Source organism: Malaclemys terrapin, chromosome 8, assembly GCF_027887155.1.
Source record: "Malaclemys terrapin pileata isolate rMalTer1 chromosome 8, rMalTer1.hap1, whole genome shotgun sequence".
Classification (NCBI taxonomy): Eukaryota; Metazoa; Chordata; order Testudines; family Emydidae; genus Malaclemys; species Malaclemys terrapin.
In genome coordinates this window covers 46,864,659-46,885,607 of record NC_071512.1, presented here as the reverse complement: position 1 = coordinate 46,885,607, position 20,949 = coordinate 46,864,659, and the positions used below count along the sequence as shown (strand labels likewise).

The window sequence follows — 20,949 nt, the reverse complement described above, 5'->3', positions numbered from 1 at the left end:
CATTACACTCATTAGGTGTCTACACACCTGCAAACAAAAGGAAGTTTAGTAGATCAGGAACGGCTCAAAGATCTGGTCTGATGCGATTCTCTGGGTTTCAGAGACCAACAGAACCTCTTAGAAAGAGACAGCTTCCAAAGAAAGAGACCTTCTAACCCAACTGATGTGTCTACGCAGCAGCCTTCATTATCACAGCATCTGTTTTGATGGGATGTTCAAAGGTTCAGAACCCCCACTTCTGTTTGCTTGCCAACTATAATGTTTTGCCCACCTTCCTCCATTTGGAGACCAATTCTCCCATTTCCAACCAGCATGGGAGTGTATCACCTTGGACAAATGGGTGATGGAAATAATATCATGCTACACCATCCATTTTACTTACCTCCAACCTCCTCATTCCACTTTTCCATCCCTCTTCATGGACTCCTCTCATGAGTCCCTGTTCAGACAGGAAATAAACTCCCTTCTTTGTTTAGGAGCAATAGAACTTGTCCCCAGTCAGCATGGAGGAGAGGGCAATATGGCCTGAGCCGGCCCTCTCCCAGCCTGGATCAGCTGGGGGAGGACTGCCTATCCTGCAGCCTCAGCCCCAGAGCTCCCACGGTGGGGAGTGGTGCCTCTCACCCCCAGCCCAGGTGCTGCTGCGGAGGGAGGAAGGGGTTCCTCTCTCCCCACTGTAGTCCTGGAGCACCCTCCTGCATCCCAGAGCCCTCATCTCCTGCACCCAACCCTCTGCCTCAGCCTGGAGCCCCTCATCCCTGGCCCCAGCCCAGAGCCCTCATCTCCTGCACCCAAACCTCTGCCGCAGCCCTGAGCCCCCTCCCACACTCTGAACCCCTCAGCCACACCCCCACCACATGAATTTTGTTATGTGCACCAATATGAAGGTGATGTCAGACATCACCTTCATATTGGTGCACATAACAAAATTCATTCCGCACATGGGTGGGAAAAATTAGAGGGAACACTGGGGCACAGCTGGGTGCTCTCATAGTACAGGGCAAATGGTCACCCAAGAAACCATTATCCATATCAACTTGCTGGAGCTCAACGCAGTCAGAGTACGTGCCTTCATTTTCTGCCTCTCATCAGGCACAGATCCATAAGGATCATGATGGACAACATGGCCTGCATGTTCTAAATCAATTGGCAGGGAGGAACGAGATCCCCTTCCATCGATCCCAAAGCGATAAGGTTATGGAACTAGTACCTAAAACATCACATAGGAATCCCAGCAATGTATCTTCTATGCAGACAAAACGTCATGGCTGATGCTCTCAGCAGGTATTTATCACAAGACTACGAATGGGAGCTGAATCTCCAGAACCTGGTTGGCATTTTTCAGATTTGGGGATTTCCAGAAGTGGGTGTTTTTGCAACAGCTACAAAAAGAAAATGCCACCTGTTTTATTCAAGGGGGAGTTTAGGTCCCAATTCCCTGAGGGATGTTTGATCCTCAGAATGGTTAACAAAATCAAATAGGAGAGGACCAGAGTCATTCTAAGCCCTGATGTGGTCAAGGCAAGCATGGTTTACTTACCTATTTCATCTAGCTCGCTGTACGACGACAAGTCTCCCAATCATGCCACAACTCCTTTCTCAGGATGCCGGTGACTGTTGCATCCCACTCTGAGCATTCTTCACCTAAGGCGTGGCTCCTTGATGGTTCATGGGGCTAGAGTTGTTCTGTTTTGCAGAGCACATATTAAATAGTAGGAAAGATTCTACCAGAAATACTCGCCTTCACAATTGGAGACAATTTAGTCGCTGGTGTGAACTCCAGGAGACAGTCCCACATTCTGCCCCACTCCTCTTGTTCTGGAGTACCTGCTACATCTAAAGAAAACAGGGCTGTAACTTAAGGCAGATCTACACTAACCCCCCAATTCGAACTAAGGTACGCAACTTCAGCTACGTGAATAACATAGCTGAAGTTCGTAGTACCTTAGTTCGAACTTACCTCGATCCAGATGCGGCAGGCAGGCTCCCCCGTCGACTTCGCATACTCCTCTCGCCGAGCTGGAGTACCGCAGTCGACGGCGAGCACTTCCGGTTCGACTTACCTCGTCCAGACAAGACGCGATGAGTCGAACCCAGAAGTTCTATTTGCTTGCTGCCGAACTACCGGGTAAGTGTAGACCTACCCTTAGTTCTCTCAAGGTTTATCTGGCAGTCTTTAACAGCCTTTCATACCACTATTGAGGGGTTCTCCCTGTTTGCTCAGCCAACATCTGCAAGGTTCATGGAAGGCCTGGGAAATCTCTCAGTGAAAGTCCCTACTTCTGTTTGGAACCTTTATTTTGGTTCTTAAGTCTTAAAAGTCTTCCCTCTAACTGATGGCAACCTGCTCTTTATCGGATTTCTCTATGAAAACAGCCTTCCTGGTTGCTAATATCTCAGCCCACAGAGCCAGAGAGATGGGGCCTTAATGGCAGATCCTCCTTTCACAATTTTCTACAAGGATAAGGTTTCCTTACGTCTGCATTCCAAGTTCCTTCCTAAAGGGTCCTCTGAGTTTCATCTGAATCAGATCATTTACCTGGTAGTGTTCTTTCAGAAACCTCACAAGTCCAGTGTGGAGACTGTGCTCCATACTCTAGATGTCAGATGAGTGTTATCCTTCTATGTACATAGGACTAAACCATTTAGTAACTCCACTAACTGTTGGTTTAGTTTGCAAACAGATCAAAAGGCTCTGCTCTTTCTACCCAAATGTTTTCAAAATGGATTTCTGGGTACATTACAACCTGTTACACTGCTGTGAGCATCTCAATCTCCTGTTGGTGTGTCAGCTCACTCAACAAGATGTCAAATGTCCCAGTTGCTAAAGTCTGCAGAGCTGCTACATGGTCTTAGGTACATACCTTCTCCAGACACTCTGCTTTAATCGATGCCTCCAGATCTGATGCAGTAGTTAGCAATGCATTTCTTTCTTCTGTAATTGACTCAACTCTGAAGCCTCCCACTCTTGATGGGGCTACTGCTCCACCTGAAGTGGAGCACTCATAGGGACACTACTTATAACAGTTACTGCACAGAGTGAGTAACCTCTTTTTTGAGATGTGTCCCCCTCTGGGTGTGCCATTACCCATCCTCCTTTCCCTCTGCTTCAAAGTTTCCTTCTGAGACTCAGCAATGGAGAAGGAACTGAGGGCGGGTCACCTGTACAGCCTGATATAGCCTCAGCATGGGGCTTGAGGAAATCGTAGCACGTGCACAGGCTGAATGGACACTGCTAATAAAAATCTCTAATCGGAGACACGTAGGGCACATGCTTACCTAAAGTTGGAGCTTCGATAGAGAGACACATCTCAAACTACAGTTATTGCACAGGGTGAGTAACCTCTTTCCCTGTCATGAGGAGTAATTGCATGCAGGGAAGGACAGCTGTGTGCTTGGATGTTCTTCGGTTGCAAGCAACTATTTTTTTCCCCCCATCGTAATAGCAGCCTGGATAGAATGGGCCATTTGTGATTGTCCTTATAAGTGATGCACTTGTGTTAAACCACAAGTGATGCATTTGGGCTAAACTGCTGTTAATAATTTTTCTCCAGATGTCAGAAATGGATCTTAAGGCCTTTGGAAGCAGCATTGATGTTAAACCAGGAACTCCACCAGTTACTGGTAGAAGTACCACTCCAACCTCCAGTCCTTTCCGGTAAATGAGCCTTTTTAAGCTCAGAATTTCATATAAAATCAATTCTATATTAAGTATTGTAACTAGCTGTTTGCTCCTGCACGACCAATCAATTCTTGGAAAGAGATGAATGTTAATGGGGGAGGGTGAAGACTATGAATACTTCAAAGTGATAATGCTTAAACACTCAACAATCTTAGTACAGCATTACAGTATGTCATCAGGTCTGCTAACAGTTATGCCAGAAGGGTACTGCCCTGAAACATGAAGATTATTTTTTTTATTTGTGAATGAAATTGAAATGACGCTGAACAGTTTTTAGAAGTGATTCCTGGGAGCATAGTGGCGAAAAGACACACATTAGTGACAGAAAAGACTTTGGGATGGCACTGGGATAGGTTTTAGAATCTATTCAATTTAAGGGTAGAACTCTCTTACCTGCACTGAAGGTTGTCATCATTACTAGGGCATAAACTAAAGCCCTTCTTAAAACCCCACGCCTTAGAAAGTAAACATAATGACAGCAACTCTGATGGAGTCTTTCACTTCAGTGCAGGATTTACAAACTGTTCTTAAACTCTGAAATTAGTATGTAGACTGGCTTGCAAGTTTATTTGGCTGATGTAGGAAAAAGTGTAGCAGATTTTGCAGGAAAATTTTATAAAGTTGAGATTTATGTTGCTGGTACACAGCTTTTTGAGACTGCTCACAATGCTATTTGAGGGGAAAGCCTTTAATAGAAAAAGCTAGAAAACAGGGCATACTGTAACTATCTGGCTACTAGGAGTTAATGAAAAATCTGAAGTACTTTGTGGGTTTTTTATTGTCCATCTGAACAACTGAATTTAAGAAATCTTACATGAATTGGTATTACATCAGGCCAGAGATTTCAAAAGTAGCAAAAGGAGAGGACCCTCTTTATTTCATACTAATCTTCTGGTATGTGAAAATTTGGAAATTACTAAGAACCAGTAGGATTTTCCACTCCAACATGCAGGGGATGAAGATTGTAATGACTTCAGACTGTACCTCTCCATTACACTTCCAGGAGAGGAAGAGGTTTTGGTTCTGGAAAGGTTTTTTTTTTCCAGTTACTGGGCCTGAAATAGATTGTATTGTAACTCAGACTGACTGCATCTGGAGTAAGGAGAAGGGTGTATTTTCAGAAACTGAGGCGGCAATGAATTGCAGGCACTAAAATGTTTTAAAAAACAATGCAGAAATAGAGCTAGCAAGTTCTGAAGATTTCAGAGGAATGTAAACATACAAGAAGACTACAAATGAATTGTAATTCAGATTCACTTTTGCACAATGTGGACATCTCACCTGTATCAGCCCTCAGTGTTTTGTGCGTTTATTTAACAGGAGGTTATATTTCTTTTAGTTGTTCCATTTTACTTGACTGTGGTTTTCCCCCTTAATGCAATGTAGGAGCTCAGGTGGATCCCCAATGTTATGTCAATTGATGAACAACCTCAAAGCATTTTTGTATTGACATATTCTGATTGTGTCCTGGAAATAAGTATATCTTAGTCCCAAGCATTTGTAAAACCTAATGTCACTAGTGTTGACGCAGGCATGTGCTACTACCTAGGTCTTTGCTGAATGTATGGCCTGTAAGGGCAAAAGTCTGGTTCTGAATGGAGCCCACTTAGTCTCAATGTGCCCTTAATATCTAACTACTTGGATTTTTTTTTAAATAGTCTCAAATCATCCCAAAGTTTTTTTGTTTGTTGTATAATATTGTGGCTATAGAGGTTCTGAATGCATCCACACATGTTGGTACATAGCTTGTTGACATCAAGATAGCTGAAATTTAGTGGGCAGGTAATTAACCTGCCATATATATTCTATTCTTCACTTCCAAAATCCCTGCTTGGTTTCAGTCACTGAAGCTTAATATTCTATTAGATTACAATAATTGTGTTAAGATGCTTATGTACAGAATCAGTTGTCTGGGAATGTTTTAGGGTTTTGTGCGAAGAGCATTTCTGCTTTCTTGTTTTTTTGTGTGTAACACAAGGTAATTTGTTTTTATTCAGAAATAAAAAAAATTGTGATTACAGTACTGATTCATTGCCTGTATCTTTGTAATTGTCTATCCTTACTCATGTGACAGTTCTGAAGCAGACAAAACTCCCATTGAGAGGCTTGGGAGTTTTGGCTGCATCAAGACTATAGGATTGGACCTATAAATGTATGTATATTATTTCATAATTACGTACTCAATTGGGAAATGCCAAAGCTAAGTGCATATGCACACACTTGCTCTTCCCCCTTGTGTGTGTGCGTTTGATGGTCTTCAATTATATTGTATTAAATACAGTACTACCATATTTTTTTCTTACAAGTTTAAGAGTATAATGTTCAGCATCATGTTAGTAATCTTTTTTCTTATACAATTATTGATTTAATAGTTCATGTGTATCCTAAGATTCATGGGGAAAATGTATACAGTACTATGTTTGAGCATTTGCCTACTAAATTAAAAACATTTAAGCCTTCAGCATTGAAGTGCAACTTTAATTTTGACATTTCTGATTTTTATTGAATAATTCCAGTTTCTGATCGAGCGGCCTTTTAATATTATTTCCTGAAACTTTCCTGATAGGGATGAGGGGAGAGACTCTCAAGGGATTTTCAGTTCCCTGCTTAGCTTAAGGTCTTTACAGCAAGATGGAAACTAGTTGCTTTAAACAAAGGAGAAAATACTAGCTACACAGTTTTCTAAGCCATCTAAATTTGTGAGTAGCTTCTTTCCACTATGGTAATTGGACTGAATTTTGTACCTTCTGTAGTTAGAAAATGGACTACTCGAGTTGACAATATCCCTTGAATTGTACTACTTCAGTGTTTAATACAGATTTTGAATGGAAATTCCAATTTTTCATTGCAAGAAGATTTTGATGGGGTGAGGAGGGAGAAAATAAGCATCTGGAGCATCTGTCTTCATGACACCAATATTCTGATGGGTTGCAAAGAAAAGGCAGTTAATGTGTAAAATCAGGAAATATTTGAGAAATTACTGAAATGCCCTGTCCCATGCACTTTATGGACTACTGCAGAGATCCCTTCTCTTGGACACCTTAGTAGAATCCAAGGTATATTGATGGAGGCCTCGGGCCCACTCATCTTCATTGGGCCAGCGGGCAGATGGGCTGGAAGACCCCAGAGAGCCACGGTGTTGTAATAATTTAAACTTGTTCAGGTTGAAAATTGTAGGAATAAACTGACTTAAACTAATAAAACAATTCGGGTGACTTAGTTTAGCTGTGCACACGCACACGCTCTGCATCAGTGCTCATGTAGCAATCTTAACAAAAATATATTGCACATGTTTAATACATAATATTTAAAGCAAATCAAACCCCATTTCCTCATGACCGAGGCCATGCACTATTCCTCGGTGAAGGCTGTTGCATTGTCAAAAAATCAACTTTCAAACTTCATCTGTTTCGGCTTGGCTGTTCAAAATGTTACAGAAAAAATGGTAATGGAGAGACATGGTTTTTCTTCTCACAAAAACTAAAAAAATTCATCCCACACCTGGAGAACTTCAGCCTGAAAACAAAAGTTTCAGAAAGCTATGAGCAAGAGAAAAGGTCAGAATGGAAACAATTAGGGAGCATCAACTGCCTGCATGTGTATGTGGTGCATGTCACAGGCCCCAGTGCTGAGAAGCTTAGGATCTGAATCAGACAATACAAAGGGAGTGGAATGGGCAAAAAAAAAAGGGGGGGGGGGAGGACCTGGCCACACACAGCAAACAGTCTTGCTTACTGAGTCTGAGATAGTTTATAGTGGGGGCCCCAGGTAAAGTCTGTGACCAAAACATTTACTTTCCTTCTGTGTTCTGTTGCTCATTCTGTTCAGTAATTCTGACTCCCAACTGTTTCCCCTTTGGATTGCCATATTAACTTGCTACCGTTCTGACTTCATTTGCCTTGAGGATCCTAATGATAGTTGCTAGGGAATATCTGATGCTAGTTTTCCTTTGAGCTCAGACTTCAGCTGGGAGGTGCTAATTACAAAAGCATCCTTGTGATGATAGCAATGTCTTGATTCTAATTGGTGTTGGTTTCTTTTCAAGGGCCGCTTCTACAAGTCCTAACAACCAGTCCAATAAAATGAACAGCATTGTCTACCAGAAGCAGTTTCAGTCAGCAGCTGCTGCTGTGAGAATGACACAGCCATTTCCTGCACAATTCGCACCCCAGGTGGGAAACTGATGGCTTCCTGAAAGCAAACTTGCTTTTCTATACCTCAGTTAATCCTGTGACTTTATAACTCTACTCACCTGTGGGCACTGTTTCTATTTTGATGGGTTAAAAGTATAAGCCCTACATTTAATAAAGAATGTTGTGCATCAAGCAACTGAATTCAAGTTAAATGCAAACTTGTTGTTAACCTTGCTAGTTAATGCAGGGTTTCTGGTGTTTCGTGCATTTTAATTTTCAGGGACATCGGCGCATCTGCAAGTGAGGCACTTAATAGCATTAGGTTGAGTAGTTCTAGTACAGGTAGGTGCCTTGCAGGCTTCCCCACACAGCTCCAGACAACTTCATTTCTATACACACTACTATAGGGGAGTGGGGGGGGACTTAGTATCTCCGAAGGGTCCCAGTGCATATTTAAGATTCTAAAAACTTAAGCAGATTCCTAGTCGTTTGTCTGAGATGCAGTTCTGAAGTGTTCCAAAGTATGATTTATTTTTAAAAAAATTCCAGTGAACACCTAAAAAAGGTAACTGTTCCAGATTATAACTGGATGTCATTGAGCCACTAGAGAGAGAATGATATATGCTGTGGATAAGGACTCTTTGGGATTCGTCTGTTTGGTTTCAGAATGTTTGACTTAAGGATCTCTGTCTGGTTTTTTTGATTGAAGGGTTCACTAAATGCTGCCAGGTGCAGGGAGAAATTTCTCACTAGTGATGCCTTAGGTGCTGCCTTGCTAGGGTAACATGCCTTAATTTGCGGGGGGGGTCCCCCACTTTTTTATGTAGAATTTTGAGTTGTTAGGGCACTTTAAGCACAACAGCATCATTTTGGGGGTTCTATTTTTCCTAGAGTCCAAGCATGGCCTGTCTTAACAGAAAAAAATCCCCCTACTTTCTTGACATTAGTTTAATGGCAGAGTAGGCATGTTTTTCCCCCTCTAAGGAGAAGCCAACATATGATCTAGTTGGCAATTTTCTAATGGCTAAATGTTTTTTGTTGTTGTTGTTGTTTTTCCCCCACTTAGATTCTCTCTCAGCCTAACCTGATCCCTCCATTGGTAAGAGCCCCACATACTAACACCTTCCCAGCGCCTGTTCAGAGGCCGCCAATGGCACTGGCTAGTCAGATGCCACCTCAGCTGACCACAGGCCTTATGAGCCACCCTCGTTTACAGCATGTGGCCAGAGGTCCTTGTGTATCACTATCTGGAGTCAGAGGCAATCAGGCCCAGGCTACGATGAAGGCTGAACAAGACATAAAGGTTAGTATTTTGAACAGCAGTGCTGTTAACACCAGTTCAGTCTTGACAGCTCATAGGGCAAAAATGTGTCTATGAACCATGTCTTACGATGCCTCTGGACCCTTAACCACTTTATCCAGGCCTTATGTCTTAGTAGAGACTAAAAACTAAAACTACCCCCCCACACACACCCCTTTTAATTTTTTTTATTAAAGAATTGCAACTATAGTGATTGGCAGCAGGCTTCCATTCTCAGGTGGTTTTGTGACCAATGGCTCCATGAAACAATTATCATTCTTGAGGGAAATCTGAGGTTTAGGCTTCATTCATAATCAGGAGACTGCATCTTTTGAATGAGATGTAAAACCCAAGGTCCTGACTATTAGTGGTCAGTCAAAGTCTCTTATAACCTTTGTTTTGTTTTTTGTTTTGTTTTTTTTTGGCGGGGGGGAGGAGGGGAGTGTAGCCAGATGAGCCCCAAGTGTACTGGCCAACTTCCAATTTTGGTAATGTGGCCGAATTATATTTTCCCTATTTCTCAGTTCCTGTTATAAACTGTTTCAACAGCTGGCATATTCCACCCAAGAGGTGACTGCATTTCAGTAGTAGATGATGTGAATCAACATATATAAAAATTTGTTAAGCACTTTGGGACCCTTCATGATGAGGCAAGATATTTCCTGAAGCAGATGCAATGGCACAGGGAGTCTGTGTGGGGACACCATAAGATTATAATACACTTTACACATCTGCATGTATTCTGCAGAATCAGTTACCCATGGGGATAGCACTTCATCTAAAGGAACTCTTCAGTTGTGTTGCCATTTCCAGTGTCTGGGTGTAGAAGTAATGTAACAAGCTTTTTAAAAAAAAAAAAAAAAAAAAAAAAAAAAAAAGGCTTTTGGGGAGATGTTACTTTCACTGTCCTTCACTTAAATTGTAGATATTTTTAGTTTGTAAGTAATTACCTATATAGGGCTACAGCTAGTCCAAAATTCTAACAAATTAGGCTTAATGTTATCCAGAATTGACTAGTCCTTAATCCGTCTATAAAATTTGATCCTAAATTAGGCCAGTCACATCTGAGTTTGCCCTCAAAAGACAGCAAACATAAATCTTACATAGTCTTGTTTTTCTCTACCTCCCCATATACATTCTTTAAATGATTATTTCACATTCATTGCTGTCATTCCTTGTCACTTGTGATTAAAGCATTCAGACATCCTGATTTAGCTATCAAACAAATCTGCACAGAGGAGTTTTAAGTCCCCATGCTGCTTCATTTAAAATGCAACTATTTCCACAGTCCGTTGGTCCATCAGTAATAAATATTAATGTTGGTTGCATTACTTGCATGAAAAGTTGGTTAGTCATTACAGTAGAGTAGACTGGGGGCTGGGATTCTTGGGTTGTTTTCCCATTCTTATACGGAGGGAAGGCAATCTGTCTCTACCCCATCTGTAAAATCAATAGAATACCTATCCACAGGAGTATTGATGCTTAATTCATGTTCAGAGTGCTTTGGGGTCCTGCTTATAAATGCATAGCATTCCTGATAGCATATTACTTTTGTGTTGTACAGTGGACTTGCTTGCAGAGGGCCTGAGGAGTGCAACTCCTACTGGAGTTGAGTAGCACTTACATGAGCAGTCCCTTGACTTTAGTGGGCATTTGTATGAGTGCTGCTCAGTGTGAATAAGGGTTATAGAATCATGCGTTAGTCGGCATAGTGCTATTCCTTACAGAGAAAGGAGCGAGGGTAAAGTTGCAGTTTGCACCGTGTAACCAAGTGGCTTAAATTACATACCTTGCAAGCCTGGGAAAATGGCAGTACCTGAGGCTATCGCTGTAGCGCTGCTAGTGCAGACTCTCTAAGCCAATGGCAGAGAGCTCTCGCATTGACTTAATTACTCCAGCCCCCACGAGCAGTGGTAGCTGTGTCGGTTGGAAGAAGCTCTCCTGCTGTCCACAGTAAGCCAGTGTAATTTAATGTCGCTCAAGATGGTGGCTTATTCACACCCGGGAGCAACATAGCTTATACTGACTTAAGCTGTAGAGTGTATATATAGCCTGAGAGAAACCGTAATTAACCCAACCTAGGCAACAGCTTCTGTGTATTGTGAGGGGAGTGGTGGGAGATCTTCAGGTGTGGGGAGAATTTAAATCAGGACATTATGGCTGTATTGGCACTGTAGACTTTCTGAAATTCTCCCACTGTTGCTCTAGTGACAGTGGAATGGTTGGTGTTGGCCAGTTGCCAACATTTTGCCGCTGTCACGTAACCCTGCTCAGAACAAGTCTAGAAGATGCAATGACAAAAAGCTGGTCTGCACTTGTACAACCCTTGTTAGTACTGACAGTCACAATAGTACTAGAGCAACTGGGTGACAATGTCAAAGTTCCCAGCGTCAGACAAGGCTGGGGGGGGGCATGTACTAGGAGCACTTACATTAAGGGCTTGCATGTTGTTGAGATGTCTAACACTTATTTATAATTGAAGATTTTTTGCAATTTTCAGCGTTTCTAAACATTCCCTAAAAATAGATCTTGGACTTAGTGGGATCCAGGTCAGCAAAATGTTTCCAATATGGAAAAGGTGTTTAGAAATAGCTGCAGGAAAGGCAAGGGAAGATTGGGCATACCACTACACTTATTTTTATATTGAGAGGCATTTTCAAGCCCAGGAGTGCCTGGGGAAGAAACTAAAAGCATAGCAAGATGTTGCCCTTTGGGGAAATCCTGATCGATTTAATTGGTCATGAAACTTTTTAAAATGTAACCGCTACAAGAAATAAATACCTTTATCTTAACGGTCTATCAGTAAATGTGTTGTTTTCCCTTTTTTAAGGCGAAACAGAGAGCAGAGGTTCTTCAGTCCACACACAGGTTTTTTTCTGAGCAGCAACAACCGAGCAAACCAACAGGAGGCAAAGCTCAAAAAGTGGACGAAAGTGGAAGCAAACCTGCTGAGGCAATGACGGATTCCTCAGGGGTCTGCCAGGACAAAGTGGAGGAAAAGCCCACCCCTGCGCCTGCTGCCACCACAAAACCTGTTAGAACTGGACCAATCAAACCTCAGGCAATCAAGACAGAAGAAACAAAATCTTAGACTGTGTTTCTATGAAGCTGGGGGGCAGGGTGGGGTGAGATATGACAGCAGTGTGAACCCGTAGCCCGAAGGGCAAAACAATAGTCTTCTATCCCTTCATGGCTCCAAACAGTATAAAGGGAGATAGACGCTACTGGCATTGACAGACATAAACAGCTGCAGGTCCAATAAAGCTCGCAGTCTCTTTGGGCTTGCAGCTTCTCTAACATAGCATGATGTCTGCCTTTGGTAGAGTGTATGTGGGTATATTGACATGTACATCTGTATGCCATCCAGATACATAATGGGAAATAGCACAGCAGGGGAGAAGGTGGCTGAAGAGCTGGGAGGATGAATATTCTTATTCATGCTCTGCTGTTCTTCAGCTGCTATTTCATCTTTTATAAGCTGTCTCTCTCCAATCATGCAGTCTGAAGACAGACAGTGCTGGACAGAGTAAGGTGTGTTGTTTTTACTTCTTTAGTGACTTGAGAGGCTGCTGTTTTGCAATAAAGAAATGGGAATATAATTGGCAAGTCACCTAGAGTAGCTTATCCTTCACCACATGGCATCTAAAGTAATAGAACACAATTAGTGACATTGACATTGTGTCAAATTTCCCTAAAAAGGCAGTGTTTGACTGCTGTTGCTTTTGTTTGATATGATGATGTATTTAGCTCACGACAGTCAAGTGTCGCTTGGCACACACTCTACTCTACACCCATACCCCCTCAAACATTCACCCCTTGGATTTAAAAGCCTAGTTGCATTAATAGTCAAATGAGTTCTGTTCACTTCTGTTTGGCTATCCTTGTATGAATCCAGTAGTCTTTAACCAGTTTCCAGCTTTTGTCTGTATAGAGCAATGAGCACTTAGAACTGTGCTGCTAGATTAAAGAGAAACTATCAGAGTAAAGAGAACCTTATCTAAAAAGGTGCATTCTTATGTCAGAACTGCATCGCACCACCTCCTTGCCCACTGTGTGCTGGAAAGTAGAAATCAAGTCAAATAATGCCTTTTTAATTGTATCCTCTATTATTATAGCTGTAGGACAGTACTGTATGATACTTCTGTGAATGTAAGATATCCTGTACCTGCTTATGATATGTAGTAGTGACTGTGCTATACCAGAGCTGTTTTTAATAATGTTTTCTTCCAGACAATGATTGAGAAGCTAATAAAAGGCACCAGGTACCACATCAGTAACAGAATTTGCTGTTTTTTTCTGGGATTTTTTGTTTTTTTACTTTTTGGAAGGAAGTATGCTGAAAGTCTAATGTGTATAATTTTGTTCAGATGACTGCAGAAGCTGGAAAGGCTGTTGCTGCTATTGATGCCTAGTGAATCGCTATTGGTTATCTTTTTATATAAATATATATATAATTTGAATTTTTGGAAACTTTAGCTGTGATGTCAACTTTGGAAAAAAGTATCCCACTTGTACTGTGAGTTGGCATTGTACAGAAATTAACAGCCATATTGGTCTAGAAATGTTCAACTTAATTTTTTTTCCATTTGTACAGGGGTAATACACTGTATTAAATATGTAAGGTCTTATTTACATGGGTTTGATTACAGAAACTAATAAAGTATTCTCTAAATAAAATATCCTGGTAGTTTTATAATCCATTAGTCTACATGCTTACAGGCAAAAAAGAATGTGTGAGGTATCACTTTTGCTGTATGAATGGCATACGTTATGGTTTAGGAAGAAAATTTATAGCAGTTGAATTTCTTAAACAGCTTATATATGGACAACAAGGCTTGCCTCCCTCACAGTCCATTTCTCTCCTGTTAATCCTCGAGTGAAGAGCTAATGGGACATAGCTTAGCCATACCCGATCAGACTTAGTTTATCATTTCATGTATCTTGCCTCCAGCACTGGCCAATATCTGATGCTTAAGAGCATGAAATAAACCTCCCATAATGCTTCTGGGCAATTGTGCACTTCATGGAGTAAAATAGGAGGCGAGAATTCCTTTGACTCCCATAGGGATCAGGTCATAGCCTGTTTAACGACAATTCTGGTCGTTCAGATACCACAGTCATTCATAGTGACAGACCATTAAACACAAGATCATGATTTGCCAGGTCAAGCAGGAGAGGGTCACAATATAAACACGTGTTCCAGAGTAGTAAAAGAAGTACAAAAATTCCAACTACATTACTTGTTTCATTTCCCCAAACTGCTGTAATATGAAGGTTTTCTAAATTCCGGCAGCCAGTTCACCACTACACAATCTACCTTAAATGCATGAAAATGTGCCATTAGCTGACATCTTTGGAAGCCCTTGTTAGGAGTATAAAGCAAATATTCACTTTTAAACCCAGAAGCTTTGATCATTCTTAGTGTTTCTAGTGTCATCTTCAGCATGGTGTCTGACTGCCGAGATGTTCAACCCCTTTAACCCTGCAAGTTGCAACATCCTTCCCTCCAATGCAGCTGGCATCTGAAACACAAGGTAATTAAAAAGAACAGGAGTACTTGTGGCACCTTAGAGACTAACAAATTTATTTGAGCATAAGCATCCCTAAAATGATAGTAAATTAAACATACGTGTATGTTCTTTAACTGGCCACTAGAGTGTGCTCTTGCTTCATAATTACCTGGAAATGTATTGATTTATCACATTCGCCTCCAAAGAATGTGACCAAACTGCAGAATTAAGAAATAAGCCAATAGCCAGATTCCAGCAGCTGCTTTTGCAGAAGTTGATGGCCTGTTCTGTTACGCCATGTTGAGGTACTGGAGGAAAGTGTATGGAAGGATTGGTCTTCCCTGTACCCAAAAGGAACCAGACTGAAGGCCATGGCTTGGAAAGAGTTAAAGTAGAAGCCGGGAGAAGGTTAGCATATGCAGAGCACTTCCAGTGGGGCATGTAACTGACAAGAAGAACCAGCAGTTCAATAGACCTACAGCAAAAGGGACTGAGGACACTAAAGATGCAATAACCAGCAGACAAAAAGAAGAGTGGTGTACTAGTTTATACATCTCTTCCTCCTGCTAGTTATGCCTTTCAAACATATGCAAGTGGGTATGTCCTGTTCAGCCATGGGGCTTGCATGCAACCGTGGTCACAAACTATCAAATTAAAAATACTGTCATGGCAAATTCCATAGGAGACCAAAGGTATTGTCTCCGTACAAAAGGGTTTGCCCAGTGCAGTTATACCCGCAAACCCTGCTTGTGGAAGCGCAGCTTATATGGGCAAAGAGATTTTCCAAAACAAAAAAACCTATGCTGGCAAAGGGACTTTTTTGTCAATATAACAGTCTACACTAGGGCATTTGCGGGCATAGCTTTAACAGATAGGAGTGTGATTGATTTAACAGTGGTGTGATTTAACAGATGGGTGTGAATTTCTCCCTCTTCCCCATTGTAATGGGCACAGCTATGGCTGCAAAACTTTTTGAGTATAGATCAAGCTAGAGGATTAAATTTTCAAAAGCACCCACGTGATTTGTGAGCCTGCTTCTGACTTCAGCTACGTCTACATGAGGAGCGCTTTATTATACCAGGGTCTTAAACTGACAAAGTATGGCTAGTGTGGATGCTTTGTTTTGCAGCTTAATAGTAAAACCACCGCCACCATCCCCCAGGAGTGAAACAAGCTATCCCGGTAAAAGCTATGCTGATATAACTGGGTCTATGCTAGCAGCTTCTGCTGCTGGCACAATGATGTTGGTCAGGGATCACATCTGCTCGTGTCCCTGACTGACAGATGTGCTGGCAGTAGTCTATCATATAGCCTTAGCCTCCAAAGTCACTTAGGTGCTTTTGAAAATTTCACCCACCGCCATTGCTCAGTGACACAGGTGGTTCTCCGTGGCAAGGTCCAGATGAGCCGTATCTCCTTTTTAAAAGTGTTTTGGCTTTTAAAAGGGGCCACAGGCCTGAGCAGACCCATAACCAAATGTTCTGACCTTTGAACACAGCTCACTTGTGGCTAAAGCTGCCCCTCCGCAGCAGCAGCCAGGCCAGCCTGAAGAATTGCCTCTGCTAGAAGTGGTGGCCTTACCCACTGATTACAGCAATAGCCGTCCATTTCCACAGCACCCGGTTGCAATAAGATGGCCAATCAGGGAGACGCTGATGGGTAGTGAATAGTAGTGCGAAGCAGCCCTGCGAAGTGGAGGCCTGTTGACATTGCAGATCTCTCCCCTTGCAGGTTTGCCTGTTTGCTATACATTTACTCTGCTGGTTGCTGTTGCGTAGGCACCCTTGCTGAACAAAGCACTTATTGCTCCTGCACAGTGATAGACCTCGAGATGTGTTCACATTGCAGGAGCTGGGGTTTGTCAGGCTAGAGATTCAGAAACCAGATCTAGGGAAGAGTCCCCCAAGTACGGCCGTAAATCTAACTGTGTGAGCTTAGCAATGGTAACTGGGTGGCTCCTGGCGACAGGGTGTGGCCTTTGAATCTGAGCAGCACTGACATACAGCAAGTTCAAGTCTTCTAGAGTAAGGAAGGATCACATTATGGTTAGGACACTTGTGTGGAATTGGGGAGACAAAGATTCAATTCCTGGTTAGACAACAGGCTTCCTGTGGGTCGCAGCACCAGCAGTAGGCCACAGTGCCTCTTGCTGGGTAAGTCACTAAGGCCCAGGCCCTCAGAGGTAGTTAGGTCCCTAACTCTCCTGTTGAGCGTTAGGTGCTGAAATACCTTTGAGGATCCAGGCCTTGGGGTCCATCTGCCTCAGTCCCTGGCTTTCAAAAGGGGATAACAGCACTGTTCTACCTCATCAGGGTGTTGAGAGGAAATACATTGAAGATAGATACTGTGGGTCGTGGGGGCCCTGGAAGTACCTTAGCAGTTAGCAAAGCCATCTGTTCTGCTTGCACCCAATCAGCTCTGAGCAGCCAGTTGACTGGCACCAGGAGATGCTGAGCCAAGCTGGGGGACGGGCTGGAAATCTTTGGGACCTGAGAAGTCCCGTTGCCAAAAGAAACGAAGGGCTGCTTTAGACACAGAGGGTATGTCTGCACTGCATGGCCAAGTGTGGGTTCTGACTAAGGTTTGAGCCCAAGTCTGACTTCCGTCCACACACAAATCAGCCAGACTTGGATCCTGCTAGTGAGGTAGGGTGTCAGTAGGGTGACCAGATAGCAAGTGTGAAAAATTGGGACGGGGTGGGGGGGTAATAGGAGCCTATATAAGAAAAAGCCCCAAATATTGGGACTGTCCCTATAAAATCTGGACATCTGGTCACCCTAGGTGTCAGCCTGAGTCCTGCCGAAATTCAGGTCCAAGCCCTGTCATTTTGCAGTGGAGACCCAGCTCAAACTACAGACCAGAGTCAGAAAGGCTGCACAGTGCAGTGTGGACGCATTAGCATAGTGGTGAGACCCGGGTCCAGCAATTATCCAGACCCAGGTTTACAATGCAGTGGAGACAGAGCCAGTGTTTGTACTGATTGACCTACATCAGCTTGGAAACCTTACTGGGGACGCAGCCATGCTGCTTTATGGGTGCTAGTGTCACGACTGCTTGTTCCCATCAGTTACCTGGCCATACCATCCAAAAACCAGTACAAAACCTGTGGCTGGATCGGCCTTAAGCTGTGCAGAGGTACCAAAAAGTCACCCAAACGTTTGTGATGTCTCACGCAGCTTCTGCGCCTGAGCCATTTGTGGGGCAAAAGTTTGTCTTAGTTACTGCAGTGGATCTATTGCTAGCAAGTAGTTGCAGAGAGGTCACGGCGGCTGCTTGAAACTTCACAGCTGCAGCACTGTGGTCCCTCTGCCTCGGTCCCTGACCTAGACCTCAGGCCTATTTGCTCTAAAATCATGCCCCTGTCCCCACATCTCCACTCAAGGGAGAATTGCCATTCGTTCATGGCTATAGCAGTACATGGTCTATGATATCCACTGGACTGTTCTGTTTCAATCGAGTAGAGGGCAACAGTTCACCTAGCAACTTACAAAATCTCCGTTATTTTAGCCCAACCACTGGCTCTGTCCCTAGTTCTCATTCTCACACTCCTCCCTTCCCCATTTTCCTCCTGCTATAACTCTGCCAGTGGGAAGAGACCCCGTTATGTGGCTTCCTGGGCTACTGTAACACCTCTGACAAGGGAGCCGACTGAGGCGTACGGGACTTGCAAAGCATTCTGGGCCAGTCGGCCTGATGGGATGCCACATGAGGGCAGATATTACACCAGGTGTGTTGGAGGGTTGGAACCCAGCCCTCTGTTAATGGTGAGAATCCCAGGGCCTCGCTAGCTTAGGGAGCCTTTCCCCCTTAGCCATTGTTTGAAATCCAGCCCCAGGCAGTCAAGCCCACTGTCGCCCCCAGTTGCTCTGCATTGGGGGCCCGGGGTGAAACACGGTGATGGCTCCGAGTCCTATTTATTTCTGAGGGCCAGGCACTCACATCACTAACCCCACGGCACGCCTGGCACTTCCCAGCCAAGATGTCCAAGGACTGACCAGGACCTGGCAACAGTGTGACCCTCTTGTGGCCCCGCCAGGTTGGGATGAGGCCATTACAAGAGCAGTGAGGGGACAGAAGTCATGGGTTGTTTGCCCAGTTGTTCCTTGGGTTGCCCTGTTCTGTGGATCACTAGGAGCTTAGATCCAGTGCGGGCCCTGCCGGTACCCTGTGGGAGACCAAGAACACCCGAGAGGCGGTGGAGCCCACTGGCGAGCTGCTTTTCCTTTATTCTGAGCTGCTGAGATTGAAGCAGGAGAGTTGTGCCAGGAGACGGCGGGGAACTGCAGGCTGTGCACAGTGCCACAATGCCAGGGGAAGCCTAGGCCAGGTCAGGACAGAAGGGCAGGAAGCCTGGTGAGTTGGAGGAACAGGACCTGATGGGTCGCTGCTCCGGCGATTAGCCAGCACGGCCCCTGGGGCTAAGTGCTTGGCGCGAGCCATCCGGGCGAAGGGTTGAGTGGAGCGTCCCGAGAGTAGACAGCACAGCTGGCTGAGACTGGGGGAGTGCAGCTGCGGTCAATCTGCGAGAGCAGCTCCAGGTGAGGGGGACAGCACCTCTGGCCCACAGAGTACACTGCCAGCAGAAGCGGTGGGAATAGAGGGGAGTCAGGAGTAGGCTGAGCTAACGGTTCTGGGCTGGGAGATGAGCTGTCCATAGAATAAACAGCACAGCTGACTGGGACAGAAGAGGATCCCAGCCCAGGCTGCAGCGAGGGGTCCAGGTGAGAGAACAAGGTCCGCTCGAGGGAGTAAATGGCGTAAGTCCTGGGCAGAGGTGGAGTAGGGCTCCGGCCAGCCGGGGCCCGGTAAGGCACTGAGCTCCTGTCCATCGAGTACACTGCGTAGCATCTGGGCACAGGCAGAGTAGGACTCTGCTTAGCTCGCTCCATGGACTCCCAGGGAAGGGACAAGCTCTGATCCCTGGAGTAGAAGCCCCAGGTGGTGGAGAGAGGAGGCGTACAGCTGTGATCCACATGGGACAATGCAGGCACAGGCCTGGCCGTGGGGTAGACAAAGCGACTTCCTGTGGCGGGAGGTGTGGGCCTCGCCATGACCTGAACCCGCGGCTCCACCAGAGGGACTGTATTCAGGGGCTGGTTGTAGAGAGTGCAGCTCGCAGAGACGGGGGAAGTGGGACTCCGGTCAACCTGAGCCAGCAGCTCCCGGTGAGGGCACGTCCTGCGGCCCAGCGGGTGAAGTGTGAATCTGCTGGGCAATGAAGGCTGATACCCCAGCACTCGCAGGGACGAACCTGGGTCCTGGGAGGAGGCAGCGTGGCTGGCTGGACCAGGACAAGGGGGAACCATGGCAGGTGTCCCAGTGCATCTCTGTCCCTCCCTTACCGCCGTGATCAGCTCACGTCTGCGTCTGAGCTCGTTGCTCCCTGGCCTGTGGGGGGAAAGAGAAATTGGTCACACGGCGCTTCCAAAGGTCTATTTCCACCTCGCTGCCCTGAGTGGCCAAGCCCCCAGCATGCAGAGAGAGTGGGGCCTGCAGGAGTTTCACATGCCACTCGGGGCGTCTCCCCGCACAGAAATGTACACGCTCCACTCCCTACCCAGCACAGTGCGTGCACCCTGCATCCAGGCCAGAGCACAGCTCAGGCGAGTTGTGTTATGGGGCACTGATCCCCTTCTCATCCCAGCACAGGTGGCTCTGCAAGGTGAGCCCAGGAGGCATTCTCCACACCACAGCTAAAAGATCTACAAGCTGACCCCATGCACTGGGCAGGCAAGTACAGAACTGGGCCTATCTGCCTCCACACCCTTTCTGGCTTTGCTAAGCAATATTTGCTGATATAGTAGAATATGTAGGACCTCAGGATAGGGTAATGACTCACCAGTCAGTCTGGGGCTATTCAGACTATGGCACGGACTGCTCTGCCATACCTGCTTCCTCCTTTAAATGGGTGGGATTGAAAAGACACTTGCCTTCCTACTTCCTCATCTCATAGAACACTCTAATCTCCTGGGAAACACAGTCCCCACCCCTCTGGTCACGCCTTGCTCCTGGAACTGCCCCACTTTCCCCAGGAAAGGGTCTCACCACCTCTGCCATTATCCCCCTATGCAGCTCATCGGTGGGATCAAACCCACCTCGATACATAGCACTAGCAGCCTTATAGACATCGTCAGTGCTCCAGTCACTCGCTGGAGACACGGACGGACATTCTGCCAGCCGCAGGGAACACATTGATCCTTCCTTTGTTTCTAAACTGCACCATTAACCCTTTGTACCCTGCACCTCCCCAGCCTCCCCTAGCCATGGCTTACCGTAGTGTTTAGCGCGGGTGCAGCTAACTGCTGACCCTTGTGAAGAGCATCC

The 20,949-nt window shown here is 44.9% G+C and overlaps 1 protein-coding gene across 16 annotated transcripts in view; it reads left to right on the top strand.

The window, feature by feature from the left end:
- The window catches only part of PRRC2C (proline rich coiled-coil 2C), a 125,597-nt gene extending 111,803 nt beyond the window's left edge, over positions 1–13,794 (top strand). For 12 of the 16 annotated variants that reach the window (XM_054038393.1, XM_054038390.1, XM_054038389.1 and 9 more), the window contains 4 exons: positions 3,555–3,658; positions 7,728–7,854; positions 8,882–9,118; positions 11,946–13,794. In XM_054038393.1, coding sequence (XP_053894368.1) covers positions 3,555–3,658; positions 7,728–7,854; positions 8,882–9,118; positions 11,946–12,206 — 729 coding nt within the window. In that variant the 3' untranslated portion in view covers positions 12,207–13,794. The remainder of the gene's footprint in view (positions 1–3,554; positions 3,659–7,727; positions 7,855–8,881; positions 9,119–11,945) is intronic. The other 4 variants (XM_054038397.1, XM_054038396.1, XM_054038395.1 and 1 more) reach the window with 1 other exon arrangement.
- Positions 13,795–20,949: the final 7,155 nt, after the last annotated feature.